The sequence below is a fragment of the Pongo pygmaeus genome, chromosome 11, assembly GCF_028885625.2.
Source record: "Pongo pygmaeus isolate AG05252 chromosome 11, NHGRI_mPonPyg2-v2.0_pri, whole genome shotgun sequence".
Classification (NCBI taxonomy): Eukaryota; Metazoa; Chordata; class Mammalia; order Primates; family Hominidae; genus Pongo; species Pongo pygmaeus.
This window is the reverse complement of record NC_072384.2, coordinates 71,399,680-71,427,655: the sequence shown is the minus strand read 5'-3', so window position 1 is coordinate 71,427,655 and position 27,976 is coordinate 71,399,680. Positions and strand designations below refer to the sequence as shown.

At 39.5% G+C, this 27,976-nt stretch overlaps 1 protein-coding gene across 9 annotated transcripts in view; it reads left to right on the top strand.

The window, feature by feature from the left end:
• Positions 1–27,465, top strand: part of SLC25A12 (solute carrier family 25 member 12) — a 225,185-nt gene extending 197,720 nt beyond the window's left edge. For all 9 annotated transcript variants that reach the window (XM_054477026.2, XM_054477028.2, XM_054477029.2 and 6 more), the window contains 7 exons: positions 1,512–1,564; positions 2,095–2,175; positions 18,131–18,271; positions 20,287–20,425; positions 23,934–24,092; positions 24,220–24,310; positions 26,359–27,465. In XM_054477026.2, the coding sequence (XP_054333001.1) occupies positions 1,512–1,564; positions 2,095–2,175; positions 18,131–18,271; positions 20,287–20,425; positions 23,934–24,092; positions 24,220–24,310; positions 26,359–26,560 (866 nt within the window). In that variant the 3' untranslated portion in view covers positions 26,561–27,465. The remainder of the gene's footprint in view (positions 1–1,511; positions 1,565–2,094; positions 2,176–18,130; positions 18,272–20,286; positions 20,426–23,933; positions 24,093–24,219; positions 24,311–26,358) is intronic.
• The last annotated feature ends 511 nt before the right edge of the window (positions 27,466–27,976 follow it).

Genomic DNA, 27,976 nt, shown 5'->3' with positions numbered 1-27,976 from the left:
GAGAGATGTCATGTTAATTAAATGGATGCAATATAGCAAGTAGGGGAGGGGATTGTTGGTTTTATTCAGGATGTAAGCTCATAAAAGCAGTTCTTTAAATGAGAGACTTTTGTATTAGGGAGAAGATTGTAGGAGTCCTGTATGTGAGCACTATGATTATTGAGATTGTCATATATTGCTTGGAACTGGTCCATTATTCTGTCAGATGATTGACAAAATTGTTGACAGATTAGCTAAATTTCTTTGCAGGCAACAATGATAAAATGACACAAATCAGTACTTTATTAAATTCCATGAGCCTTATTGAGGCGAGTTGTAAAACAAATATGCATGCTGACATGGTTGTATGGGAGTTAGATTAAAAGTAATAGAGCCTGATAATCACGAGGGTTAGAAAGTTAAGACTGCCATCTGCTGATTTGTTCTTTTAAATCAGTCTGCTACCCATGAAAGGTGTGTGTGGCTTTGTGTGTATCATTGATAATTCAGTCTGACTGACAGTAGCCTATATGTATGATTACTTGTGGCTCTCAACTTATGGAAAATCACTCAGCAGTATCCTCAAAGCAGGCTTAAGATCAGCAGTCAGCAAGCAGGCAAACACATATATAACTCCCCTTTGGCTGGATGATTTAAAGGATATAAAATGTTTATTGTTAGCATCTTTAAAAAATGTATGCAAAAAAGTATGCTAACAATTTGGATAAGCTGTGTGCTTTAGAAAGCTGAGCCCAACAGATGTTAAATTGTTTATTTTTTTCTCTTCCAGTTTACAACCAGCCTGGGAAATTTAACTTTCTAAGGATTATGATTTCCTTTGTTTTGAGGGGATTCTTTTAAAATGTCTTAAGCTTGACATATATTAGTAAATAAGAATACAACAGGCATATGTTTTTGCTTATAGTAGATACTCACTAAACAATACTTAAAACTGCATTTTTCTTCGCAGTTTTGGCTTCCTTTTAAATAAATGAATATTGAATGCTGTGTTTCTCTGAAGAGAAGATTATGGGAGTTAGTATTCTATAATAACCAAGCCACTGTATGCCATTATGTAGGTAGCATAGTTTGTGGCAAAATCTGGGTATGCTTAACAGCATGCTTTTCAGAGCTTTTCCAAGTGTACAGTGTCTGTGTATGTTTATATGTTGTTGGTTGTAATAAGGGAGGGGAATTTGGTTACATTGTTATTGGCAGTGTTCCCAGAATAGAGAAGATGCATGGCTCCGTTTCTTCTTCATGGACTTTTTGGGAGGTGTTGGATAACTAGGTTTTAAAGTAGGCATGCTTAAGAAGAGGATTTATAGCCTCAAGAAAACGTGACATTATACTGCATTTGTAAATAATTATTACATATGTGTACAGAGTTTTCAGGATAATCTTTTTCCTATTTTAATGAAAACTCTGCAATGTTTGATGGGTAAATAATATGGGGGAAACTCTTTGTTGCTGGGCTTGTGTATTCATGTCTGGTACATCTATATTGCTGATGATTCTGTCCCTTTACCTAGGTCTGATACCACAACTTATAGGGGTTGCTCCAGAAAAGGCCATTAAACTGACTGTAAGTTTCTCTCTAACTGAATTTATGTCATTTGTTTAGATTACCATTAAGCCAAAAAACTAAAATCAAGGCTAGGCATGGTAGCTCATGCCTATAATCCCAGCATTTTGGGTGGTGGGAGGATCACTTGAGACCAGGAGTTCCAAACCAGCATAAGCATAGTGAGAACTCAGCTCTACCAAAACAACAACAACAAAAAAATTAGCGAAGTGTGGTGACGCATCCCAGGAGGCTGATGTGGGAGGATTGCTTGAGTCCAGGAATTTGAGGCTGTAGTGAGCTATGATCATGCCACTGCACTCCAGCCTGAGCAACAGAGCGAGACCCTATCTCAAAAACAAAACTAAAATTGATGCTGCCGACACTGGCACACTATCACAGAATTTGTAAAACTTTAATTTTACATGTAAGCATTTGATAATTTTTAATTTTATCATAAGACACATATTTTGCTGACTTGGAAAAGCAACAGTATGCCAGAAGAGAAATGGTTGGGAATTTTGGTTAACTGATGTTGTCTTTCTAATTAGGTTAATGATTTTGTTCGGGACAAATTTACCAGAAGAGATGGCTCTGTTCCACTTCCAGCAGAAGTTCTTGCTGGAGGCTGTGTAAGTATTACTGTTAGGCGCTTCTTGTGACAAATACATTCCGTTGACCTTTTTGCACAGATATAATAGATATCTTAGTGGCATTTCCCTTGAACTCAAGGGATTCTAAGCAGGTTTTCTCAATAATCATATGGAATAAGTTTTAAATTTTATTGTAAAAGCTAATGGGTTTTGAGTGTAGAAAAGAGGTAGCATTTTCCGCCAGTTAGAATGGTGATCATTAAAAAGTCAGGAAACAACAGATGCTGGAGAGGATGTGGAGAAATAGGAACCATTTTACACTGTTGGTGGGAGTGTGAATTAGTTCAACCATTGTGGAAGACAGTGTGGCGATTCCTCAAGGATCTAGAACTAGAAATAACATTTGACCCAGCAATCCCATTACTGAGTATATACCCAAAGGATTATAAATCGTGCTACTATAAAGACACATGCACACGTATGTTTATTGTGGCACTATTCACAATAGCAAAGACTTGGAACCAACCCAAATGACCATCAGTGATAGACTGGATTAAGAAAATGTGGCACATATACACCATGGAATACTATGCAGCCATAAAAAAGGATGAGTTCCTGTCTTTTGCAGGGACATGGATGAAGCTGGAAACCATCATTCTCAGCAAACTATCACAAGGACAGAAAACCAAACACCACATGTTCTCACTCATATGTGGGAATTGAACAATGAGAACACTTGGACACAGGGCAGGGAGCATCACACACTGGGGCCTGTCATGGGGTTGGGGGAGAGATAGCACTAGGAGAAATACCTAATGTAAATGATGAGTTGATGGGTGCAGCAAACCAACATGGCACATGTATACCTATGTATCAAACCTGCACATTGTGCACATGTACCCTAAAACTTAAAGTATAATAATAAAAAAAAAGAGGTAGCATTTTCATCAGCTCTATCTCTTTGATGCTCCTAAAGCATTACCTTCCAGACTTTTTTAAAAGTTCTAATTCCTGTGCCTTTTAAGAAATAGAGTACAGAAAATGTAGTAGTGGCTAGAGTTACCATTCATATATGTTAACTAGAACTTTAAAACAAGTGCGAGATGGCTGATTAATTGGGCCCTTATACTTAGGTATAGGACTGAGTAAGCCATTGTTTAATAATAATTTTTCTTCTTTAGAGGCCAGAGCGTATGGCAAACAATAATAACAGTAACTACATTTCAGCTATTGACAGAAATTCTGAACCAAGAGACTCAGATATTTACTTAGCGCACAAAGGTTTCTGTCTTTAAAGTGTAAACATGACATTGGCTTTGGACCAATTCTTAAATCTATTTGCAGCTCAACTAATTTCATTTGTGGTATTTGTTTCATATTTGATAACACATGGTTCGTTTAAGACTTGTTTAGTCCATTTTGTTCTTGGAAACATTAATAACTTCCAGTTGAATTGGCTGACAGTCTTGGCTAAAACTTCCTCAGTTGCTTGTGAAACCTGAAGTGATGGGGTCAGTGACCTTGGCAACGTTTAATTCAGAGACACTGCCTCGGGGCACAGAGAGAGAAAGAGGTTGCTCCAGGTTCTCTTTGATATGTGTCAGTGTGGCACATACCTGAGTCCTCTGCAAAGTTGCTTTGGAAGAGGTGGACTGCTGTGTGGGTGTGTGTGTGCCTGTATGCATGCCCCAGCACATTCTCAGGAAGGAAATCTCTTTGGCTACATTTCTTTTTTAATGAAGAGTTAACAGTGGACATAGAATAAAACTTTTGCTTAGGTGGATCACCAAAAATGAAGTTTCTCTTCTTCCTTTATTCCAATTAGATTCTGTAATTGGTCCTTGTCTAGAGAGAGAACCTTTTCCAATCATAAATATTCTTTTTCTTGGTCATTTTAAGTTTCTGTTTGGTTAAGAAGCTTTCTAACTCATTTTTATCACAGCACATGCGTACCTTTGCCAGAAATATAAGTCATGCTCTTTCTGTTCCATGTAGCTAATTGTTTGTTTCCATTTGCAATATCCAGGTTTTTGGCCATGAAGCTGACCTGTTTCCATGTCTGACATGTGACCTAAGTGGTTAAACCAAAATAAGATGTTTAGTTCCTTTGTTCTTCCTAGCTACCGACCCTGTTTATAGGTTTGAACTTTAGGAATTTCTGTTGAAGTCTGGGGTGCCTTGAGGGTTGTGCTGACACTCTAAATCTCTTCCTTAATCATGACTCATTTCTGGAGGCTTTGATGGATTGTCTAGTGGGAAATTGACAGCATGAAAAATAGTCAGGTTGGACTCTAGGCAGAATGATAAGGTTGTCTGCAGTTCTTCACCACAAACGTTTTCTGCTTCCCCCTTTGCTCTAAATCTCTTCTTTCAGGGAAGAAGAAAAAAGTGCAATTATTGAGTTTCTACTGACATTCAGTTATACTATGCTATAAATGATTGTTAAAGCATAATTCACTGTTTCTCCCCAAAGTCTATAAATTTCAACAGAGAATAAATTCTTAAGGATGAGTCTCTCTCTATAGAATATCAGGCTGTGTGGGGTATCGGATACTCCATTTCCTAAATGATACCTGGCAAACAGCCGCCAGATTAACACTGTGAAGAGTGGCTGTCTGTGAGCCTGACCCTGAGTCCTCACCATCCTGAGTAGTGGTGGTGATACGATGTACGGTGTCCTTATGGCTTTTGGCTGAGTGCTGTCAGTGCCACTAGTGAGAAGAATGCTGCTGTTCTTCCAAAAATTACCCAATTTTAAAGATGCACCTAATGCATTAACCTATTGCAGGTTAATTAGGAAGAAATGGCTCAAACTGAGTTCTAGGCTTTTTTTTTCCCAGAGGAAGGATTAGCTAGGACCTAGGCCTTGAGTTCCCTATAGATGAGAAGGAAATTTTATTGCCATGGAAATGACAATATTCCCTTTTAGGAAAAATGGTGTGTGTTGACTAGATCATGAAGTGACCTAGAAGTGAAAATCTCTAGTCCTTGGGCATGATATATTTTGTTGTTGTTGTATGTTTTGTTTTATTATCTGGTTTGTTTTTGTTTTTGTTTTTGTTTTGAGACGGAGTTTTGCTCTTGTTGTCCAGGCTGGAATGCAATGGCACGATCTCGGCCCACCGCAGCCTCCACCTCCCAGGTTCATGTGATTCTCCTGCCTCAGCCTCCCTAGTAGCTGGGATTACAGGCATGTGCCACTGCGCCCAGCTAATTTTGTATTTTTAGTAGAGCCGGGGTTTCTCCATGTTAGGCTGGTCTCGAACTCCTGACCTCAGGTGATCCACCCGCCTCGGCCTCCCAAAGTGCTGGGATTACAGGCGTGAGCCACCACACCCGGTCTTTATGATCTGTTTTTAAAGGCATGTGATTTTTGTTTTTTTGTTTGTTTTTCTTCTTTTTTGAGACAGGATCTCAGTCTGTTGCCCAGGCTGGAGTGGAGTGGCGTGATCTCAGCTCACTGCAGCCTTGACCTCCTGGGCTCAAGGGCTCCTCCCATCTCTCAGCCTCCCCAGTAGCTGGGACTACAGGTGCATGCCACAATCCTCTGCTAATTTTTGTATTTTTTGTAGAGATGGGGTTTCGTCATGTTGCCCAGGCTGGTCTCGAATTCCTGGGCTCAAGCAACCCACCTGCCTTGGCCTCCTAGTTTTGGGATTACAGGTGTGAGTCACCAGGCTGGCCAAGGCCTGTGATTTTTGATACATGCAAAAGAATACAAACAATATAATTACAGAATAATAATAAAATGAGCATCCATGCTTCTAGCACCCAACTTAACTGAAACGTTACTACTATTGTTGATGCTGATTATTGCTTTTGATGTAGCTTGAATCGGCTAATGAGGAATAGATACCTTTCTTACTGGGCTGAACATTTTATAGGGATTATCTCATTATTATTCCCAACTAGAGTTGAAAAAACTAAAACCTTAGTGAAATCCAAATTTTGACTTAGTAAATATCAAAATTGTGGTTCAAACCACTTCTATCTCCAAATCCATATTCTTTCACACTTGATAGAGGTTTTCATTTGTTCTTTCATATATTCACTTATTCATTGAATACCTGCTATGTTTCATGCAAATTTAAAAAATACCACCTTTAGGCCGGGGGCGGTGGCTCACGCCTGTAATCCCAGTACTTTGGGAGGCCGAAGCAAGTGGATCACCTGAGGTCAGGAGTTCAAGACCAGCCTGGCCAACATAGTGAAACCCCGTCTCTACTGAAAATACAAAAAAATTAGCCAGGTGAAGTAGTGCGTTCCTACAGTCCCAGCTACTTGGAAGGCTGAGGTAGGAGAATTGCTTGAACCCAGGAGGCGGAGGTTGCAGTGAGCTGTGATCGTGCCACTGCACTCCAGCTTGGGCAACAGAGTGAGACTCTGTCCCAAAAAAAACAAAACAAAAACCAGAAAAAATAACAGCTCTATTGAGATATACTTAACATACCATACAATTCCCCCATTTAATGTGTATAATTCAGTGTTTTGTTGTGAAACCATCACCACAATCAATTTTAGAACATTTTTATCAACACAGAAAGAAACGCAATACCTTTTAGCTATCACTTCTCAATCTTCCCACCACATCCGTAAGACCTAGGCAACTGTATTGCCCAGGCAGGAGTGCAGTGGTGCGATCAAGGCTCACAGCAACCTTGAACTGCTGGCTCAAGCAATCCTCCCACCTCAGCTTCCTGAGTAGCTAGGACTGCAGGTGTGTGCCACTGCCCTCAGCTAATTTTTAAGTTTTTCATAGAGACAGGGTCTTACTTGCCCAGGCTGGCCTTGAGCTCCTGGCCTCAAGCAATCCTTCTGCCTTCTCCTCCCAAAGTACTAGAGTTACAGATACGAGCCACTGCACTTGGCCTCTAGGCAACTATTAATATACTTTCTGTTTTTATAAATTCACCAATTCTGAATATTTTATATAAATGGAGGCTGGGCGTGGTGGCTCATGCCTATAATCCCAGCACTTTGGGAGGCTGAGGTGTGTGGATCACTTGAGGTCAGGAGTTTGAGACCAGCCTGGCCAACATGGTGAAACACTATCTTTATAAAAAATGCAAAAATTAGCCAGGCGTGGTGGCAGGTGCTTTTAATCCCGGCTACTTGGGAGGCTGAGGCAGGAGAATCACTTGAGCCTGGGAGGCGGAGGTTGCAATGAGCAGAGATTGCGCCCACTGCACTCCAGCCTGGGCAACAGAGAGAGACTCCGTCTCAAAATAAATAAATAAATAAGGAATCATGATATGTGGCCTTTTGTAAGCATGACATTGTGCCTAACTTCTTTCACTTAGCATGTTTTCAAGGTTCATCTGTGTTGTAGCATGTATCAGTACTTAATTCATTTTTATTGCTGAATATATGGATATACTACAGTTTGTTCATTCATTAGTTGATAAACATTTCAGTTGTTTCTACCTTTTGACTATTATGAATAATGCTGCTATGAATATTGGTATATAAGGTTTTGCATGGACATGTTTTCATTTCTCTTGGGTATATACATGTGAGTGGAATTGGTGTGTCATATGACAACTCTAATTAGCATTTTCAGGACTGCCAGACTGTTTTCCAAAGTGGCTACATCCTTTTCCATCCCTACTAGTAGTGTGAAGGTTCTGATTTCTTTACATCTTTGCTAGTATGTGTGTGCGTGTGTGTGTGTGTGTATGTGTATATTTTTTTAAATAATGGCAGCATCTCACTATGTTGCCCAAGCTGAGAGTGCAGTGACTATTCACAGGTGTGAACATCACATGCTACAGCCTCGAACTCCTGGCCTCAAGTGATCTTCCTGCCCCATCCTCCTGAGTAGCTGGGACTACAGGCATGTGCCATCATGCGCAGCTACTTTCATTGCAGAAAGCCTCTGAGAAATGTGCTCAGTACTGGTTAGCAGCTTGTATAGGAATCTCTGTCTTTTCTTCAACAGCTGGCTTCTTAGCCATTGACAGGAATTTCAACATAAATTTCTGAGAAGTAAGTTATGGTAAGCAAAAAATCCAGTAAATTGACAACATTATACATTGGTCAAAAATCATAAGAGGTAAAGATTTTTTTTTAAAGGCTGAGCAAATGAAAACCATCACATTTAACAGCCTGCCAAAGAAAACGGGAAAAATTCCTCACAAATTCCTCACAAAGATGTTATCACATCTTTGATAACACTTCTTATTGTCTGTCTTTTTACTATAGCCATCTTACTGAGTGAAAAGTGATACCTTATTCTGGCCTAATGACTGACAGTGTTGAGCATCTTTTTGTGTGCATATTGACCACTTGTATATCTTCTTTGAAAAAATGTCTATTCAGAATTTTTGCCTATTTTTAAATTGGATTGTTTTTTGGGTTACAGAGTTCTTTATATATTCTAGATATGAGTCCCTTTTCAGATATTTTTTATTTTCTTGATGTCTTTTGAAGAATTGGGCTTTAATGAAGTTCGTTGAATCTATCTTTTCTTTTGTTGTTTGTGCTTTTGGTGTTATATCTAAGAAGTCATTAATCCAAGATCATGAAGATGTATGCCTTTTTTTTCTGGTATATAGAAATTGACTTTATATGTATGCCTCCTTTTTTCTTTTCAGAGTTTTATAGTTTTAGCTTTTACATCCAGGTCTTTTCCGATTTTTAAGCCTAAGTTTTTTAGGTTTTTTTTTTTTTTTTTTGCCTTGAACAGAGAGAGATATTACTAAATGTCAGTTTTGTTTTATTTTTGATTGCTAATGTTTTGGTGTATTTCCTTCTAATGTTTTCATATACGTGTGTAGATGCTCTTATGCATAGCCATGTGTGCACATGTGTATACACACACACACACACACACACACACACACTTACACACTTTTTAAAACCAGATGGAAGTTTTGTTGACTCTGACTTCCTGATTGGAAATGCAAGCAACTCTCACTTACTACAGGAAAGAGGGAGTCACAGTGGAATGTCTTATTTTAGAAGTAGTATATAACCTTTGGTAATAGTAGTATAAACAGATTGTGCATTTTCAGATTTTTATTTTTATTTTTTTTTTTTGAGACAGAGTCTCGCACTGTCGCCCAGGCTGGAGTGCAGTAGCGTGATCTTGGCTCACTGCAAGCCCCACCTCCTGGGTTCACGCCATTCTCCTGCCTCAGCCTCCCGAGTAGTTGGGTCTACAGGCACCCACCACCACGCCTGGCTAATTTTTTGTATTTTTAGTAGAGATGGGGTTTCACCGTGTTAGCCAGGATGGTCTCGATCTTCTGACCTCGTGATCCACCTGCCTTGGCCTCCCAAAGTGCTGGGATTACAGATGTGAGCCACAGCGCCCAGGCCATTTTCAGATTTTTAAATCTCATTGTGAACATTAACCAAACTTTTGTTTTATATCTATATCAAAATCTTCTCAAAAAAACTTACTCGTTCAGAATTTATGATAACTTAGATGTGCTATCCCAATATGTTTTTTGTTTATTTGTTTGTAGTATCTATAAATTGAACTCTAGGTTAAATTGCCTGACCTTGGCTAGGTGTGGTGGCTCATGACTGTAACTTCCACACTTTGGAAGGCTGAGGTGGGAAGATGGCTTGAGCCCAGGAGTTCAAGGCCAGCTTGTGCAACATAGTGGGACCCCCCATCTCTACAAATAATAATATTAATAATTTTTTTAAATTGCTTGACCTTTTTTTAGGTGGAGATGGGGTAAGATTGTATGTGTGTGTATACAGTTGCTCAGTAAATATCTCATGAATGTTGAGTATTATATGAGTATTAAATATGTAACAGTTGGTTTTAAATAATTTTTCCTGTTGTTCTCATAGGTAAACCATTCTTATCAGACCATGTGTTTATTTTTCTATTAGAAAATTTCTGTCTTTCTCTACACACACACACACACACACACACACACCCAGATATTCTTCAACTTACAATGAGGTTACATTGTAATAAACCTATCATGAGTTGGAAATTTGTAGGTCAACAATGCACTTAATACACCTAACTTTCTGAATGTCATAGCTTAGCCTATCCTACCTAAAACATGCTCAGAACACTTATGTTAGCCTATAATTGGGCAAAATCATAAAACACAAAGCTTGTTTTATAATACAGTATTGGATATCTCATGTAATTTATTGAATACTGTGCTGAAAGTGAAAAACAGAAAGCCTGTATGAGTACTTGAAGTATTGTTTCTACTGAATGCATATTGCTTTTGCACCATCGTAAAGTCAAAAAACCGTAAGTTGTATCATTGTTAAGTTGGGGACCACCTGTATATATATGTTTATACATAATATTTATATGTACAAATGTATGTTTATTAGAAGACACAAATATAATTGAATGTTTGAGTATGATACCTGTTGTGGGCAAAAATAGTACCTTAATGTCAACCTAGAATTTTCAAAGTACATTATTATGCATTATTGTCACCCTCTATAAAATAGGTAGATGAGAAACAGAAGTCCAAAAAGGCTAACTCTCTTACTCCAATTTACACAGCTAATATATGCTGGAGGTTTCATGTGAACCCAAATATTCTGATTTTTTTAGACCAAGTCCTTTTATTCTATAATGTCCTCTTGGGGGAATCAAATCATTGATTTGTGTCAAAATAAATCTAGATGACCCTATTCAACTTTATAGTGACTTTCTTTCTTCTTTCCTTCCTTCCTTTAATAAGTATATGAATATGACATATTTACATATTTGGTTTTTTAGATATAATTAACATTTTTAAAAGGAACAGATTTTAGGTATTCAGCTCAATGAGTTTTGACAATTGTATACACCCATGTAATCACCACCTAAGATGAACATTTCACCCCAGAAAATTCGTTCATGCCTCTTTCCATTCAGTCCCTTCTCCCTTACCCCATGCAACCACACTTCTGATTTCTGTCTCAAGTTTTGTTGGTCTTGGATTTCATGTAAATGGAGTGCACGAGATGCATTCTTTCATGCCTGGCTTCTTTTGTTTAACATGTTTTCAGAGAGTCATCCTTGTGTGGGTATCAGGTTTGTGTTTGTTTTAAATTTTGCTGAGTAGTATTTCATTGTACGAATTTACCACAGTTTGTTTATCCATTTTTCTATTGTTGGATGTTTGGGTTTTTGTCTGTTACAAATAAGGTTGCTGTAAACATTCTTGTACAAATCTTTTTGTCAACCAATATTTTCATTTTTCTTGGGTATCTAAGAGTAGAATAGAGTCGATATATATTCAATTTAAAATAAACTGCCAGTTAGTTCTTAGAAGTGGATGGATCATATAGTCTCCTCAGCAGTGTACAGGTATTCCAGTTGCTCCACATCTTCACTAATGTTTGATATCTGTAGTGTTTTTGATAGTAATCATTGTAGGTATGTGAAATAGTATCTTATTGTGGTTTAAATTTGCATTCTCCTGATTCCTAAAGATGTTGATTATTTTTTCATGTGTTTATTGGCTATTCGTATATGTGTGTGTGTGTGTGTGTGTGTGTGAAGTATCTGTTCAAGTCTTTTGCGTACATTTTATTAGGTTTCATATTTTTTACTAATTGTAGAAGTTGTTTATACATCATGGATACAGCCCTTTGTCAAATAGATGTGTTGTGGATTTTTTTTTGCCAGTTTGTGACTTGTTTATTACTTTTATTAATAATGTTTGTAGTAGTTTTTAAAGAAAAAGTAATTATGTAGTTTTTTGGATAGATCCAGAAACTTAAGTGAGAATAAATTTAAATATCTTTCCAAATTAACAAAGCAGAATATTAAAAAATCTAAATGGACTAACCTTTATGTACTTTCTAATGGTCTCTTTGGTAAGTACCTGTTCTTTTTTAATTGTTAAACTCGAATCAGAGATTAGTGATAAACTTACCTAGCTGACTGCATTACCTCTTTCAGAGAGTATATACTCCTGAGTGGATGGAAGTCATGAAACTCAAAACTTATTACTCAGCAAAGTGCTAATGTTGCAGGTGAATTTTCACAACCCTATGCGAACACACTTTCTGGAGAACACATTCTTTCCCTTTGTGTCTTGCTTTCAGTCTGCATAGTGCTCTCACATGAGTTAGCAGTGCGCAAGACCACTGTGAGGCAGATAGCACGGTTGTGGAAATGGAATGGTTATGCTGAATGCAAAATCTATGACGATCTAGGTCAGTAGTCTTCCAAACCTAGAATCTTTCAACTCTCCCATGCTTTGTCTCAGCTTAAGCATGTGTCTACACACACCGCATACACACACCCTCCCTTCATATCGGTAAAGCAAAAAGCCCAAATGTTAGGTGGAGCATTTACTGATCCTGGAGGCCAAGATCTGTAACTAGCCAGCTCCTTATGATGAAGAATTCTATGTCTTCCTCAGCAAGCCAAGCTTGTATATCTCTAAAGAGTAGTTTGGAAACAGCTCTTCCACCTCTCATCCCCAGGAATTAGTGTGGTCCAACTTTATGCCTACATACTTATGTGAACACATATAGATATGCATACAAGTTGAAAATCCTTATATATTTATGTCAAAAGTGGCTTATGATAGGTACACAGGGATTTTCATTCTTGCTGTCTTAGTTCGTTTTGGCTGCTATTAAAAAATACCTTCGATGGAGTAATTTATAAACAACAGAAATTTATTGCTCACAGTTCTGGAGGCTGGAAGTTCAAGATCAAGTTACCAGCAGAGTCAGTGTCTGGTGAGGGAGGGCTTGCTGTCTGCTTCCAAGATGGCACCTTGCTGCTGTGTGCTTGCATGGTAGGAGAGACAAGGCAGCTCCCTTCAACCTCATTTTAAGGGCACTAATCCCTTTCACTAGGGCAGAACCATCATGACTTAATCACCTCCCAAAAGGCCCTACTTCTTAATACTATAATGTTGGATATTAGTTCCAACATATTAATTGTGGGGAAACACCAACATTCAGATCATAGCACTTCCCTTACCGTAGTTAGGAGTATATGTAGTGTTAATTCGTAACACCCTCGCATATATCATCACTCAGCAATGAACACATTGCATTTATTTCTTTTAAACTATCACTATCCTATTTTAGAAAGAACCATAGCATTTCCTATTGCTTTACAAAACTATGAACGGTTGGTGGTGTGCAAGGCTGAGTCACTGTCTGTTCCTGTTCCTCTTGAGTCAGTCCTAGTGACAACTAGTTCTGTGACTTTTACTGTTTATCTGGTTATTTTATATGCACATATTGTGTTCATCTGGAGTTGATGTGACCTTAAATAAATTGAAGTTAGATTTTTATTAGTCTCTATAAGGGAAGACTTTATAATGAGTTGCTTAGATTGGATATTTTGTGGTTGGAGGGAAATCATTTCAATCTATAGGAGACAACAGATCAAAGAAGGAAATAAACAAAGGACTTTGCACAAGCAGGGCCCAGTCTCCAACCTCTTTGTGAACCTTGCCCCGGGGGTAGGATTGAGAGGGCAGAAGGTTGAATAGGCCTAATCCTGTATACAGCCCCTCGGCCTTAGGCACTGTGGAGGCTTGGTGACATCTCAAAATTATATCCTTTTCCCCACTAACTTTTGCTGTCAGCTTTAGTTGATTTTCTCATTAAAAAATTCATATGATATAAGATTAAATGGAAGTTTTTTGTTCTTTCCATTTCTGTTATATATGGGTAACCCTCATTCAAAATGAGATTAGTTCCCTTTTATGTATCTTTTAAACTCAGTTCTAGAACAAAGAAATGGCAACAGAATACTGAAAAATAGAAAGCATCTAAGTCTGTTTTAATATTAATGTTTGTATCTCTTTTAAAAAATAGGCAGCAAATTTAATGAGGGAAATTTAAGCAATTAGAGAATTAGAAGCTAATTTTGGTGATTTCATGAGTGAAAAAAATCCAGCAAAGGTATGGTATAGAATGGTATGTTATCTAATGTAAGCATTAGTAACAGAAGCAGCAAGATGTCAAATTTAGCAACGTCCATTTACATTTATGTAGCTGTGTATCATTGTGGTTTAATTTAAAATTTTATATATCTTAGTGTCGATTATTTCAGATCACTAGCTATATTTGGTTAGGTTTTTTGATGTTCATATATAATAAGCTTTTTAAAAAACCTTGGGTCCACAGTAACTAACGCCAACCAGTTTAAAAAATATATTTGCCAAATTACCAAATTTACCATGGAGAAGAATATGCGAGAGAAGACTTAGTCTATAAAGAAGCCATTGTTTCTAAGACTAGGTCTGTTTCTTGTTGTTGTTGCGTAGTTAATACATTCATATGTTTTGAAATTTAAAAGGTACGGTAGAGTATGCTATGAAAATTATTTCTCCCAGCTATTCAGTTTCTCTTTCCAGGAGGCAATCAATGTTTTAATCTTTAAGCCACTTGGATTTTGAGAAACTTAGGTAAATTTTGACATATTTATGATCAAATGTATGCCTAATATTTTATGTTCTGTTTTTGTCATTTGGTGTGATTTTATTATCAAATCATATTGCCCAATTAATAGCATAAAATTGTATCTACTTAGCTGTTTTATTGGGAATTTGAATTTCTTCCTGTTCAATTTTGCTGCTATTAAAAATAGCAAATGTTAGCATATTTGTAGAAATACAGGTACTATTTTTTATTGAAAAGTTACTATATTTATGAAATTCTATATATTAAAGATTATATTTACTGCAAGCAGTGCTTTTCCCCTTTGGAAAGCTGTTATTAAATTAATGATATCATTTATAATCAATAGAGTCTTAGAAGAAATATGGTATTTCTCTGTATTTGTTTCTCAGAGAGGAAACACCCATTTCAAGAGTTTGATAACATCATAGTCCCTCATTCTGTGTTGCTTGATTTCTTACCAGTATAATTGAACTAATCTCAGATTTTACTCCCCCTTCCCTATCCCCAGTTTAATATGTAGGATAGAGAGAGTGGTCAACCTCAGAATTTGAAAAAGAACAGTGCATATTTGCCATGTGTGTTTCCCTTTAAGCATTATAAACATCCAGAGTTTTAGACAAATTATTACGTTGGTACAAAAGTAACTGCGGTTTTTGCAGTCTTTATCTTTGCTAAAATTATTCAGCATTTCTGGAAAGTATTTGCCTTATGTTCCTAGGCCTATCATGAGGTTTTAAAAATGTATACTAATTACTAAAAAAAAAAAAAAATTTTAAGAGGTAGGGGTCTTGCTCCATTGCCCAGGCTGGCCTTGAACTCCTGGGCTCAAGTAATCCTCCTGCCTCAGTCTCTTGAGCAGCTGGGACTACACGTATGTGTCATTGCACTTGGCTTGTATGTTAATTTTTAAAACATATACAAATCATGTAATTGTCAGAAGTTTTCCTCCTTCAAACATAGGCATGAAACAAACTTACAGATGTGTGCCTTGCTATAGTGTCATTGATTGTTTGCACTCTTACTTGCTAGATTATATGTGTTTATAAATGCACATCAATTGAGTTTTGTGGTTATGTCCTGTGCATTGTTGGGATTTGGTATGTGTGCTAGGTAACTAATCTTCAAAGCATACAACAATTAAGGTGTATGTATTTTTAAAATGTAGTCCCAGCTGGGTGCAGTGGCTCACGCCTGTAATCTTAGCATTTTGGAAGGCCAAGGCGAGTGGATCGCTTGAGCCTAGGAGTTTGAGATCAGCCTGGGCAACATGATAAGACTCCCATCTCTACAAAAAATACAAAAATTAGCTGGACGTGGTGGTGCACACTTGTAGTCCCAGCTACTCGGGAAGATGAGGTGGGAGGATCACCTGAACCTGGGGAGGTTGAGGTTGCAGTGAGCTGATCCTGCCACTGCACTCCAGCCTGGGTGACAGAGTGAGACCCTCTCTCAAACAAACAAAATGTAGTCAGTTATTTCTTTTTATTGTACCATTTTTGTAGAGTTTCAGTAGAAAGCCTGTTACTTGTATACTTCAAAAAATTTGAAGCATTGTTAAAGGAGTATAAATCTCAATCAATTATTTCTAAAAGAGAGAAGGAAGAGGAGGAGGCAGCTGTGGGGTGGGGGTGGGGGACACGGATTGGAGTGCTCCTGCCCAGCAGGATGCTATAATTTACTAATGATTACAAACATGAAAGACCTTTGTATTTATTTAAACATAATGTCCACATTTAACACTTGGCACCCAGGGACTGACACTGTCTGGTAGTGGCAAATTTGGGGGAATTAGAATAAAAATTTGTGGTTCTATTCATTTTTAAATCTGCTTTAGTTAAAACATAAAGCACATTTTCCAAAAGATAGCCTTTGCAACCATTATTTAAACAAGAGATTTCAGGGAAGTAGTAAACTTTTTCAATTGATTTGGTCTTTAATACTAGCTACAGGAGCAATTACTTGGATTATCATTTTAACATAATTTTTCATGCAGCAGTCCTTTTGAAAGTATTGTTTGCTTAGATTGAAACATTAAAGTGCTTCCTTCTGCCTGCAGTGCAACAGATTAAAAGAGAGAGAAACGCAGGCAAATCAGCATGTAAAATTGGGTCAGTACATCGTTAGGGGACCTGTGTGCCAGTGGTCTGGATTGTGTCGAGTTGAGGAGTTAGAGGAAACCATGAGGGAGAGATAGCAAATTGCTGCACCTCCCTGCTCGAAGGACAAAAAGGGGATTAAGGCCCTGGGGAATCCAGGACAATAAGCTGTCCACGAAGAGGGAAGGAATTTAGTATCAGTGCTGGCAATTTTGAATATTGAAAGGAGTTAAGGAGTCAGGATTGGAATAGGGGTAGTAGGGGGATTTATAGTCCCAAGGCAATTAGGAAAATGGGCTGAGCCATGTTCCTGTCCCTTGGAAGTGGGTCTGGGAGGGCTTTGGGTATTAGATAAGTGAGCAGGAATGTGGGCAAAGGTTGAGCACTGAAGTGCCATTGAAAGCTGCATGTAAATTTTTAGGTGTTGTTTGTAATCTTTCTATACCTGGGGAATTACGGTGCCCCAGATTTCATATTTCATATGTGATTATATACAATGATTATAATGATATGAATATTATGAATATTATATGAATATGGTTATGATTACATAATATAAACAGCTACAGTTGAGGATGTACAAATGGGATTTTTCATTTCATGAAAGGAGATATATATTTTATTTATTTTTACATATCCATAGTCACACACATTTTTTTCTTTCTTACAGAAACCAAAAAAAAGAAGTTGGTAGAAGTTTTGTTAAACGTTTTTTTTTTTTCTCTACTAGTTAACAGATTTCAGATGCAAATATACTCTCATTATCCAAATTCAAATCTCTGTCACTCACCACAGGAATATAGAATGTGGCTTTGATCTTGAGGGTGTTGTACTCATGGTAACTAGATGTTCCATTTCTCAGCTTTGCCTTGAAGAGTTTTTCTGGTTTTGTCTTGAAATGATACTGAAATTTATCTTTCTAAATTCTTCCCTTTTGTGTGGGTGTAGCCATGTACCTGTATCAGAGTTTTGCTTAGGATAATACATTTTAGAATTTGAACTGGGGGAGACTTTTTCCCTTCTGACTTAAGTCACCAAAGTAGTTTTAATTGCTTTACAATCCAAGGAAGCAGAAGCAGGTGGGTCTGTTGCCAAGAATGCTTACCACAAAGAGGAAAAAAATAATTGTAGCTCTGAATTTTAGCTCTGGCTTGTAAAATATCACAGTCTTTCACTGTCTCTTTTTCTTTCATTGAGTACCTTCCTGCCACATCTGGCTCCACTTTTTTTTCCAAATGGGTTTATTTTGTTATTTTGAATATGGCTGGGGTGATCCTGGAAAGACTGGTCTGAGAAACAATCTTGACATTTCGGCTAGAAACAAACCCAGAGGTAGATTGATCTGAGACAGAGTTTGGGACCATCCCTCTGAACCTCTCCAGGGTCGGCCTAAGTGTCAAACTGTCATTCCCCCCTGAGGAAGGAGGTTTCACCTCCTTCTTTTCAAGATAGCAAGATGTGGAGGCTTTGCTGGATTTTCCTTTTTTACGCTGCCAGTCGGGCTCTGATGTGGAATCTGCCTGTCTCTTCTCCCTTGCCTACAGGCTGGAGGCTCTCAGGTCATTTTTACCAACCCATTGGAGATAGTGAAGATTCGTCTGCAAGTAGCTGGAGAGATCACCACGGGACCCAGAGTCAGCGCCCTGAATGTGCTTCGGGACTTGGGAATTTTTGGTCTGTATAAGGTGGGTAGGTTTAGGTTATAATGTACTCAATAAAATGTGAAAGAATGTGGAAACCAGACTTCTTCCCTCCAAGTTGAAAAGCAATCTTGTCCAGCAGGGTAGTCTGTGGAGTAGAAAATCAAACAAAAAGAAAAGAATCAGGACACTTGTATGAGAGGCAGTGGGATACACATGCAGCCTCTCCTGTTGTCATCTTTAGGCTTTTATGAAACTGCCGGCAAGGAGGCCAGCACCGCAGACCTGCTGGCCTCAGGCTCACAGCCTTTCATTTGCTGGGGGGCTTGGGAAAACTTTCCCTGGTGCTCTCTTTGGCCTGGTTTAGGGCTTCAAAATAGTCTTATGTTTATTTTCGGTCTGAGTTATCTCTATTGTTATCTTACCAGTGGGAGCTTTTCTTTGTCTTAATAATTTGACCACAGTAAAACAGTAGTAGAGTTTGGTAGGATTCAGGTCTTTAAGAAGTTAAGTGGTAGGATTTGTCAATAATGAATTCCATTAAAAAAAAAAAAAAGCCAACAACAACAGAGTGTACTGTACTTTAACAAAATGCCAGTCAACAAATTCCTTCCCTGCGGGTATACTTACTGCCATCATTACAGATCAGATGTAATGGAGCAGAAGCTATTATTTTTCTTAAACAAGGAAGAATATTTCTTTCCATTCCTTTGCCTGGTATAAGGGGAATACGTAAATTTAGCCACCATAGCCAACTGTGTTTCCACAGCATCTGATATAGATCCATCACTGCAGAAATGTGTAAATTTGTTTTGGTAACTGCAAATTAGAAGTTAGAAATTCTCTAGATTGGAATCACACAGCTACAGGGTTCTCTGGAGACCAGCAAACAATGATGCCTGTCTCAAGAGAGTTTCGTACACATTTTTGCTTCCTCCTCCCCACTCCCAATTTCCATCCTTTTTGAATTCCCTTTGAGAGATGAATTTATTAATATTGCTTCTCTCTGTATTATCCTTTAGCGAGTTCTTGGATTTTTTTTTCAATGTTTGAGTTTGTCTTTTTAAAAAAAAGCCAGGGCTGGGAGCACTGGCTCACACTTGCACTCTCAGCACTTTGGGAGGCCAAGGCAGGGGGATTGCTTGAGCCCAGGAGTTCAAGACCAGCCAGGGCAAAATAGCAAGACCTTGTCTCTACCTTAAAAAAAAAAAAAAAGAAAAAATTAGCTGGCACAGTTGTGCACACCTATCATCCCAGCTACTCAGGAGGCTGAGGTGGGAGGATCACTTGAGCTCAGAAGGTCAAGGCTACAGCGAGCTGTGATCGTGCCACTGTGCTCCAGCCTGGGCAACATAGTGAGACCCTGTCTCAGAAAAAAAAAAAATTAAAAAGAATAAAACAGAGTCATTAAAAAAACAAACGCCAAGGTGGAGTGTTTGCCTAGCTAGGTAGTGGAATGGTGTGGGCTTCTGACAAAGCTGAGGGAGGTGTTCTTTGAGACCCCAGTCATTGGGACAAGCTGTCCCTAGGTGATGATTTTCTACTCCTGTGGACACCTGCTGCTAAAATATTTTGTCTGCTATTTAGGACATGGGGAATGAGGAGAGAAGATTTGGGTTTCTTCTCCCCCTGCTCTAGAGTAGTTACTTTCCTTCACCACTGCCTATAGCTTTTTACTTGGCACTGCGGGGACTCTCAGCTGATGTAAAAATTTAAGAGGGTAGATCTCGTGTGTTTTTACCATAGTAAGAGATTAATTCATTTAAAAAACCCTGAATCTATATAAGAAATGCCAGAAAGTTCTTAGTTTTCAGAATACTATCATTACCCAGTTATTAACTCTAGGACTGCAGGATTCACCATGCTTTCACAAGCTTTGAGATATGCGGATTTCCCTATTCCCCACTTATCTCCCGCCTCCCCCATTTCCCTTGCACATCAGTTCTAATGCTGTTTGAGGGACACCTCAGGCTTGTCACTGACAAATGTCACATGGATCCCATTTGGGCATTCACACTCAGTTTCACACTGTTTTGCACTATTTCCTCACTGTGTGGCAGGGTGCCAAAGCGTGTTTCCTCCGAGATATTCCCTTCTCTGCAATCTATTTTCCTGTTTATGCTCATTGCAAACTACTTCTGGCTGATGAAAATGGACACGTGGGAGGTTTAAATCTTCTTGCAGCTGGAGCCATGGCAGGTAACTACAAATTTTTTTTTAACTGAAAGAATTCTCCCATTATTTAAAAAGTACAGAATCTCTATGTACTTTCCCCCTTTATTTCTGGAATTATTATTGTTTGTACCTGACTTATTTAAATATCACTTTTTCTCCTTTGTGGGATGTGCTGTAATTCTGATGAGAGTTAATTACATTTGCATAATGTGGATAAACAGCTTAATGCAGCTTAGCAACTCAGAGCCAAATTAGATCTGCCCATCTAAATTGGGCTTTCATCATTAACATGTTTCTTAGTTTCCTGTGCCCCTGAAACCTTGAGTACAGCCAAGCTAAGCATTAAGGTGGGAAAGTTTTTCCTCAAATCAGTTGCTTTGCTGTATCTCATGCTTATGCACAGATCTAGCATGCTCTTACTTTCTCTTTCGGTATATTGGAATCTACATGATTTGGCCGAAAATTGAGCTTTTGTCGTGAAGCTGTCCCTCTTCTTCCTACCATTGCCCTCATTAGACCAAAGTAAGCAGTACCCCTCAGCAAACCACCTTGAACTCAATTTTTGTATTTTTTCTAATCGTTAACACTTTGTCATTAGCCAGGTGTAGTGGTGCGTGCCTGTAGTCCCAGCTACCCGGGAGGCTGAGGTGGGAGGATCACCTGAGCCTGGGAGGCCAAGGCTGCAGTGAGCCGAGATGACACCACTGTACTCCAGCCTGGGTGACAGAGTGAGAGCTTGTCTCAAAAAAAAAAAATTTTTTTTGTCTTTTATTAATAGTTATTTGCATAATTGTTATCCTCTGTACTAGGCTAATAGCTTCTTGAGGGCAAGAGTTTCATTCTCTTCATCCTTGCCTTTCCTATGTGGCCAGTCTAATAGTAATAGGTGCTCAATAAATGTCAATAACATGAATGAAAACCTTCATGTCGTCTAAGATACCAAATTAGGCACAGAAGAGATTTCATTTGAAAGAGGAGCCTCGTAAGAGCGGGGAGGTACTAAGATGCTTCCTTCTGACCTCATAGGTACAGCCTGACTCTTGAGTTAGGAAGGAGCTGACTTGGAATAGAAGGAGAGAACCAGGTGTCCTTGGCTGCACCAACACTCTGAAAAGACAAAGGAAGGAAGGGGTGCATGTTTGCTCTCTATACAACCAGTAATGAACCATTACAGAGCTCAGTGTGGCTCTGACCAGCCAGGCTTATGTTCACTGTGTGGCTCTTCCTTGCTGGGCTCATTCTTCTCTGGAGGCTCTGGCTAAACATCAGGACAACCTGAGCAGCTCCCGGAGTGTGCTGTGCTTGTTGTGTGGTAGGAGCCCTTGGGCCTGAGAGTGTTGCGATGGACCACGTTGTTCTTGCTTGTGAAGACAGGGATGACTTGTGATCATTAAGAAATGGCCCCAGGGACCTTACCGCCCTTATTTGGGGCCCAGCAAGTCCTTTCTCCTCTAGCGATGGTAATTTCAGTCAGTTTTGTGTTTAAAAGCCAGTAAAGTTACCTGCTCAGTCTTAGCAGTGAGTTGTTTGTAGCAGCCCCTTTCTGGTACTTACCAGTCTCCCACTTTTTTTTGTGTGTGTGTGAGACAGAGTCTTGCTCTGTCACCCAGGCTAGAGTGCAGTGGTACAATCTCTGCTCACTGCAACCTCTGCCTCCCGGATTCAAGCGATTCTCCTGTGTCAGCCTCCCAAGTAGTTGGGACTACAGGCGTGTACCACCATGCCTGGCCAATTTTTGTATTTTTAGTAAAGACAGGGTTTCACCATGTTGGCCAGCACAGCTGGTCAGAGCCACACTGAACTCTGTAATGGTTCATTGCTGGTTGTATAGAGAGCAAACATGCACCCCTTCCTTCCTTTGTCTTTTCGGAGTGTTGGTGCAGCCAAGGACACCTGGTTCTCTCCTCCTTTTCCAAGTCAACTCCTTCCTAACTCAAGAGTCAGGCTGAGGCCTAGTGTGGTGGCTCATGCCTGTAATCCCAGCACTTTGGGAGGCCAAGGCAGGCAGATCACGAGGTCAGGAGATCGAGACCATCCTGGCTAACACGGTGAAACCCCGTCTCTACTAAAAATACAAAAAATTAGCTGGGCGTGGTGGTGGGCTCCTGTAGTCCCAGCTACTGGGGAGGCTGAGGCAGGAGAATGGCATGAACCTGGGAGGCGGAGCTTGCAGTGAGCCAAGATTATGCCACTGCACTCCAGCCTGGGCGACAGAGTGAGATTGTCTCAAAAAAAAAAAAGAGAGTCAGGCTGTACATGTGAGGTCTCAAACTCCTGACCTCAGGTGATCCACCCATCTTGGCCTTCCAAAGTGCTGGGATTACAAGCGTGAACCACCACACTTGGCCCAGTCTCCTACTTTTAAATGGGGGCAGCATTTGCCTTCCAGGCTTTTCCTTGTACATTCCAATCAACAACGAAAAACAGCCAGAGAAGAAGAGTCTAATTGTGGACAGGCGTTTGCCAGTGGTTGACTGAACCAAGTAAATATTTCCATGGAACTGTCAGCACCGACTTCTTCCCCACAGACATTTGATGTCAGTTTTCAGAATGAGATTATTTTTTCTAATTTTTACCAGTCAAGCTTTGCTAGCAGGAACTGAGAACATTCAGAAGTCTGCCTCCAAAGGCAGGCAGTTTACCTAGTTTCATCTGAATAGGGTGCAAGGCCATGCCAAGGGGAAGTATTTGCATTATTCTCTAGCAGAACCCCCTACAAGGCTGCCGGCTCCATTCGCCTAGTGAGGATACAGTGATATTCAGGCCAAATTGAATTTCTTCCCCCGGGGAAGATTATTTTGCTCCTTTGCTCTCTGTTTTGTTTTATAACTAAAAGGTGTGGTTGTGAAATCCATCTTCTGTGTCCTGCTGCTGATCAATCTCAGCATGACCCCAGGGAGCTCGGGCACAGGGGCCTCTCCCTGACCAGTTCCCCTGTTGTTTCTTAACTGGCTGCCTGGCCACCTCTCGCTTCAGTTGTAATGACTTTTGTCATGTAAGCATGTCTGAAAGGAGTCACAGTCAACTCTCAAGGTAGCCCTTCAAACAAGCAAGTGATTATAAGTATTGATATTCACTTCCCACAGTACGATAAGAATCAGCAAAAACAGTAGTTTGGTGTCACATACATTTAGTGACTCACTAAGATGACATTATCACTTTTTTATACATAAAAATACTTGTATCTTATTTAAGAAAAAAAGGAGGTAAAATAATTGAAACTGAAAGGGAACGCTTGGGAATTGTCTTATTAATATTGCTACTTTTTTTGTTCCCTCTCACAGTTATTTGGGATCATGCAATGTAGAGTGATTTTTTTTTAATTCAGGAAAAAAAAATAATTTTCCCCTGATCACACTGCAACAGCTAATAGGCTTCTATGCCCTTTTCCCATTAGTTGCCAGACATCTATTTAAAGAGTTTTGAGTTCCGCTCAAGTGATTGAAGTTGCAGACTCTGTAGTAGATGTTAGCAGTATTCCTATCTTTTATAAGGTACTCTAGATAAATTAAATGTGGTTTTCTCCTGAAAGGTGTCCCAGCTGCATCTCTGGTGACCCCTGCTGATGTCATCAAGACAAGACTGCAGGTGGCTGCCCGCGCTGGCCAGACGACATACAGTGGTGTCATCGACTGTTTCAGGAAGATTCTCCGGGAAGAAGGGCCCTCAGCATTTTGGAAAGGGACTGCAGGTAGGCAGGGGCTGGAGCCATACAGAATGGCTGGCTGGCTCTAGCGTCCTCCCCTGTGATTCAGTGGCTGTCTTTACCACATTTGTCCTGGTTTTAAGTCTCCCCTGCCCCTGCTTCTCTTTTTCAGCTCGAGTGTTTCGATCCTCTCCCCAGTTTGGTGTTACCTTGGTCACTTATGAACTTCTCCAGCGGTGGTTTTACATTGATTTTGGAGGCCTGTAAGTCAGCTGCTCAACTCCTTTACAAAGAAATCACTAAATCCAAAACAAATGTTTGTTATGTCTACAAAAGCATTGTTGCAACTCTTAGAAAATTGATAAGACAGAACCTTTAAGACCAATGCATTTAAAACAGCTTAAGAAGCATTTGTGTTAAGCAAGTAAAACTGTGACAGAGTGACATCGTACATAATATTAAGCAGCTGTTTGGGGGATTTTAGGGAATCAGCAAATTTTTTTAAAAAAGACAGGATATCCTCTGTTGCCCAGGCTGGAGTGCAGTGGCATGTTCTTGGCTCACCGTAGCCTCAACCTCCCAGGCTCAAGCGATCCTCCCACCTCAGCCTCCCGAGTAGCTGGAACCACAGAGGCATGCCACCACACCCAGCTAATTTTTGTACTTTTTTATAGAGATGGGATCTCTCTGTGTTGCCCAGGCTGGTCTCAAACTCCACCAGCCTTGGCCTCCCAAAATGCTAGGTTTTTACAGGTGTGAGCTACCGTGCCTAGCCAGGAGGCAGCAGATTAAAATGCTGTGTAAATAATTGTCTTTTTTCACGTAAGCAAATACTGAACTTCATGGCGTTCTCATTATGTGGATTTTATTATATGGCCCTTTCACAGAAGTAATGTAAATGTATACCAGTAACACTTTTGTGCATTTTATTTCAAAGTCCCAAGCCCTTTTGCATCTCTGATATTTCATTATTCACCACAATTTATTATTAGTTAGGTGTAGATGTTCTTGAAGCTAATTTACTGGAAAAACCAACAGGTTTGAAGAGAGATTTTGCCCATGAATATAATCACTAGTGAGCTGTAGGCCAGAAATTGGGCTTCTAAAAGCTTACCACTTGAAGCTTGCACTGAGAAGAAGAATTACAAGTTGAATTTTCTGGGTGGGGAAGTTGTACCCAAAGCAAGCAATTATTAGCTTTTCAGCAGAAGACCAAGTACCATTCCTGAGTCCTCACATCAGAAACCTGTGAACTCCTCTGTGCCCAAAGGCCATATAGGGAATCAGCTGTTGAATCAAGTGGAGGGACCTATGCAAGAAATGTGAGGCTTCAGGCTTTTCCATGCTTCTTTCATCTTCTGTAAAAGAACTAAAGTGATTTCTCTCTTTTTTTTTTTTTTTTTAAGACGGAGTCTCGCTCTGTCTCCCAGGCTGGAGTGCAGAGGTGTGATCTAGGCTCACTGCAACCTCCACCTCCCAGGTTCAAGTGATTCTCCTGCCTCAGCCTCCTGAGAAGCTGGGACTAAGGGCGCCCACCACCGCGCCTGGCTAATTTTTTTTTTTTTAATATTTTTAGTAGAGACGGGGTTTCACCGTGTTAGCCAGGATAGCCTTGATCTCCTGACCTCATGATCCGCCTGCCTCGGCCTCCCAAAGTGCTGGGATTACAGGCGTGAGCCACCATGCCTGGCCTATTTCTCTTTAAATAATTTAATTGATAATCTTTATGAGTCTACTGTATAAAAAGTTAACTTCTAAAGTTATGTCAAAAGAAAAAATATATACTTTAAAAATTACTTTCATATATGCTAAGTGCAGAAAATTTGGAAAACCATAAAGCATAAAAGAAAAAAACCAGCCTGGGTGTAGTGGCTCACACCTCCCAGTGCTCTGGGAGGCCAAGGCAGAAGGATTCCTTAGACCAGAAGTTCGAAACCAGCTTTGGCAACATAGCAAGACCCCATCTTTACAAAAAGAAAAAAGAAAAAAATCATCCATAATCTTACTTCCCAGAGAGTCTTCATATTTGAGTGTCTTTTCTTCTGACTTTTTTCCTATGGATTTGTTTATATATGTATACAAGCATTGGAAATAAGGCCATTTCTCTTGTAAATCAATTATGTAGATAAGTTGCTGTCAAAGCAGCTATAAATCATGACTGTGGTTTCTAGTCATGCAGCACAGGTGCCATGGAAATGATTGAGACAAACACTCTTCTTTGTGGCACATGGGTCAGACCAAAAATGTCCAGCTGTAAGCTGCCCTCATCCACCTTGAGCATGCTAACCATTGGCTTTTTTTCTGTCAACAGCAAACCTGCTGGTTCAGAACCAACACCTAAGTCACGCATTGCAGACCTTCCTCCTGCCAACCCTGATCACATCGGTGGATACAGACTCGCCACAGCCACGTTTGCAGGCATCGAAAACAAATTTGGCCTTTATCTCCCCAAATTTAAGTCTCCTAGTGTTGCTGTGGTTCAGCCAAAGGCAGCAGTGGCAGCCACTCAGTGATGAGACAACTGTTGAGTGTGGCAAAATGGCGCCTTGAAGAAAGAGGCCTAGGAGAGCAGCCCTGTAATGTATCCAGTCAGCTGCATGGTGCTGACTGAGCTGAGGAGTCAAACTCTTCTTTCTATATGACATATACATATACTTGTTTATAAAATAATCATTTGCCCAGGGAAAAAACCACAACGCTGTTTCAAGCTTTAGTCTTATGTGTTGAAATGTTTTTGTAAGCCTTGGCATGAATTAGTGTTCTAGACTCTGCTTTGCACAGCTTGCACTTACAGTGATTGTACATATTGTACATCTTTGTACAGAGACATCTTGGCACCTCATCCCAACAAATCACATTTGTAGAAATGTAATGCGGTTCTGAGTGTCTTGAAATGTACAGAATGTTTGGAAGTGTTTTATTAAGAATCACACAAAAATAAATGTATTAAAATTAAATTCATTCTCTTATTGGTGACTTATGGAAATAAAGCATCAATATTGGATGTATTTAATTCCTAGTTTGTTTTCCATTCTGGAATAAAAAGGTATTTGCTGATAAAAGGCATAACGAGACATAGTGCTGATACCACTGAATAAGTGATACTTTGGAAAGATGCATGCCAGTGGATGCCAGAGGACCAGGCTAATGACTTGTGTGTGCTGATGTGTTTCCATTTGTATTTAATGTGTGTGTAGACCCTCCTCTGTTCATCAATCAAAAAGCATTTCCTAGGCAGCTCCTCTCCTGTCAGTGTGCATATAGAAACAGGGACATCTCCATCATTACTGGCTTAGTTTTGCTTTCCTTTGACACAGCAAGGCAAAGGCCAAGCTTTCAAAAGAGTAAAGGATACTTTCACAATTTCCCTTCATATGGATATGATTCCAGTCAAAAATAAAATGCACACCAAAATGTATACATGTAGTTGGATTTTTCTTCGTAAATATACTGATAATACTTTTTGTTCTGATTGACTACTGATTCCAAATAACTCATGATCAGGTTCGCCCTTTCTTCCACCTTTATAGAAAATAGAAAAATTAGTTTTAGAAAGGGCTAGCGCAGAGTGAAGGGAGGGAAGAAGAAAGAGAAGAAAAGCTCTATATGGTGATTTAGTGGGTCTAGGTTCTTACTTTGGAATCCAAGTGCAAACTGTTCTAAAAGTCACTCACCAAGGGCGTGATTACTAATTTGGATCTAAACATACATCTTGACAGCCACATCTACACTTTGCTATGGATGTGATTTGATGTGCAGCATCAGAATTTATTTACCTTATCAAAGTGCTCTGGGAAGACATTATTGCTACTGCCAGTAAGCTGGGATATGAGAATGTATGCAAATATTTTCAAGAGGCGAGCCTGGAGACAGACCAAGTTACTTAGTATCCTGCACAGTGCTCCTCGATTGATGGCTGACAGCTCTGT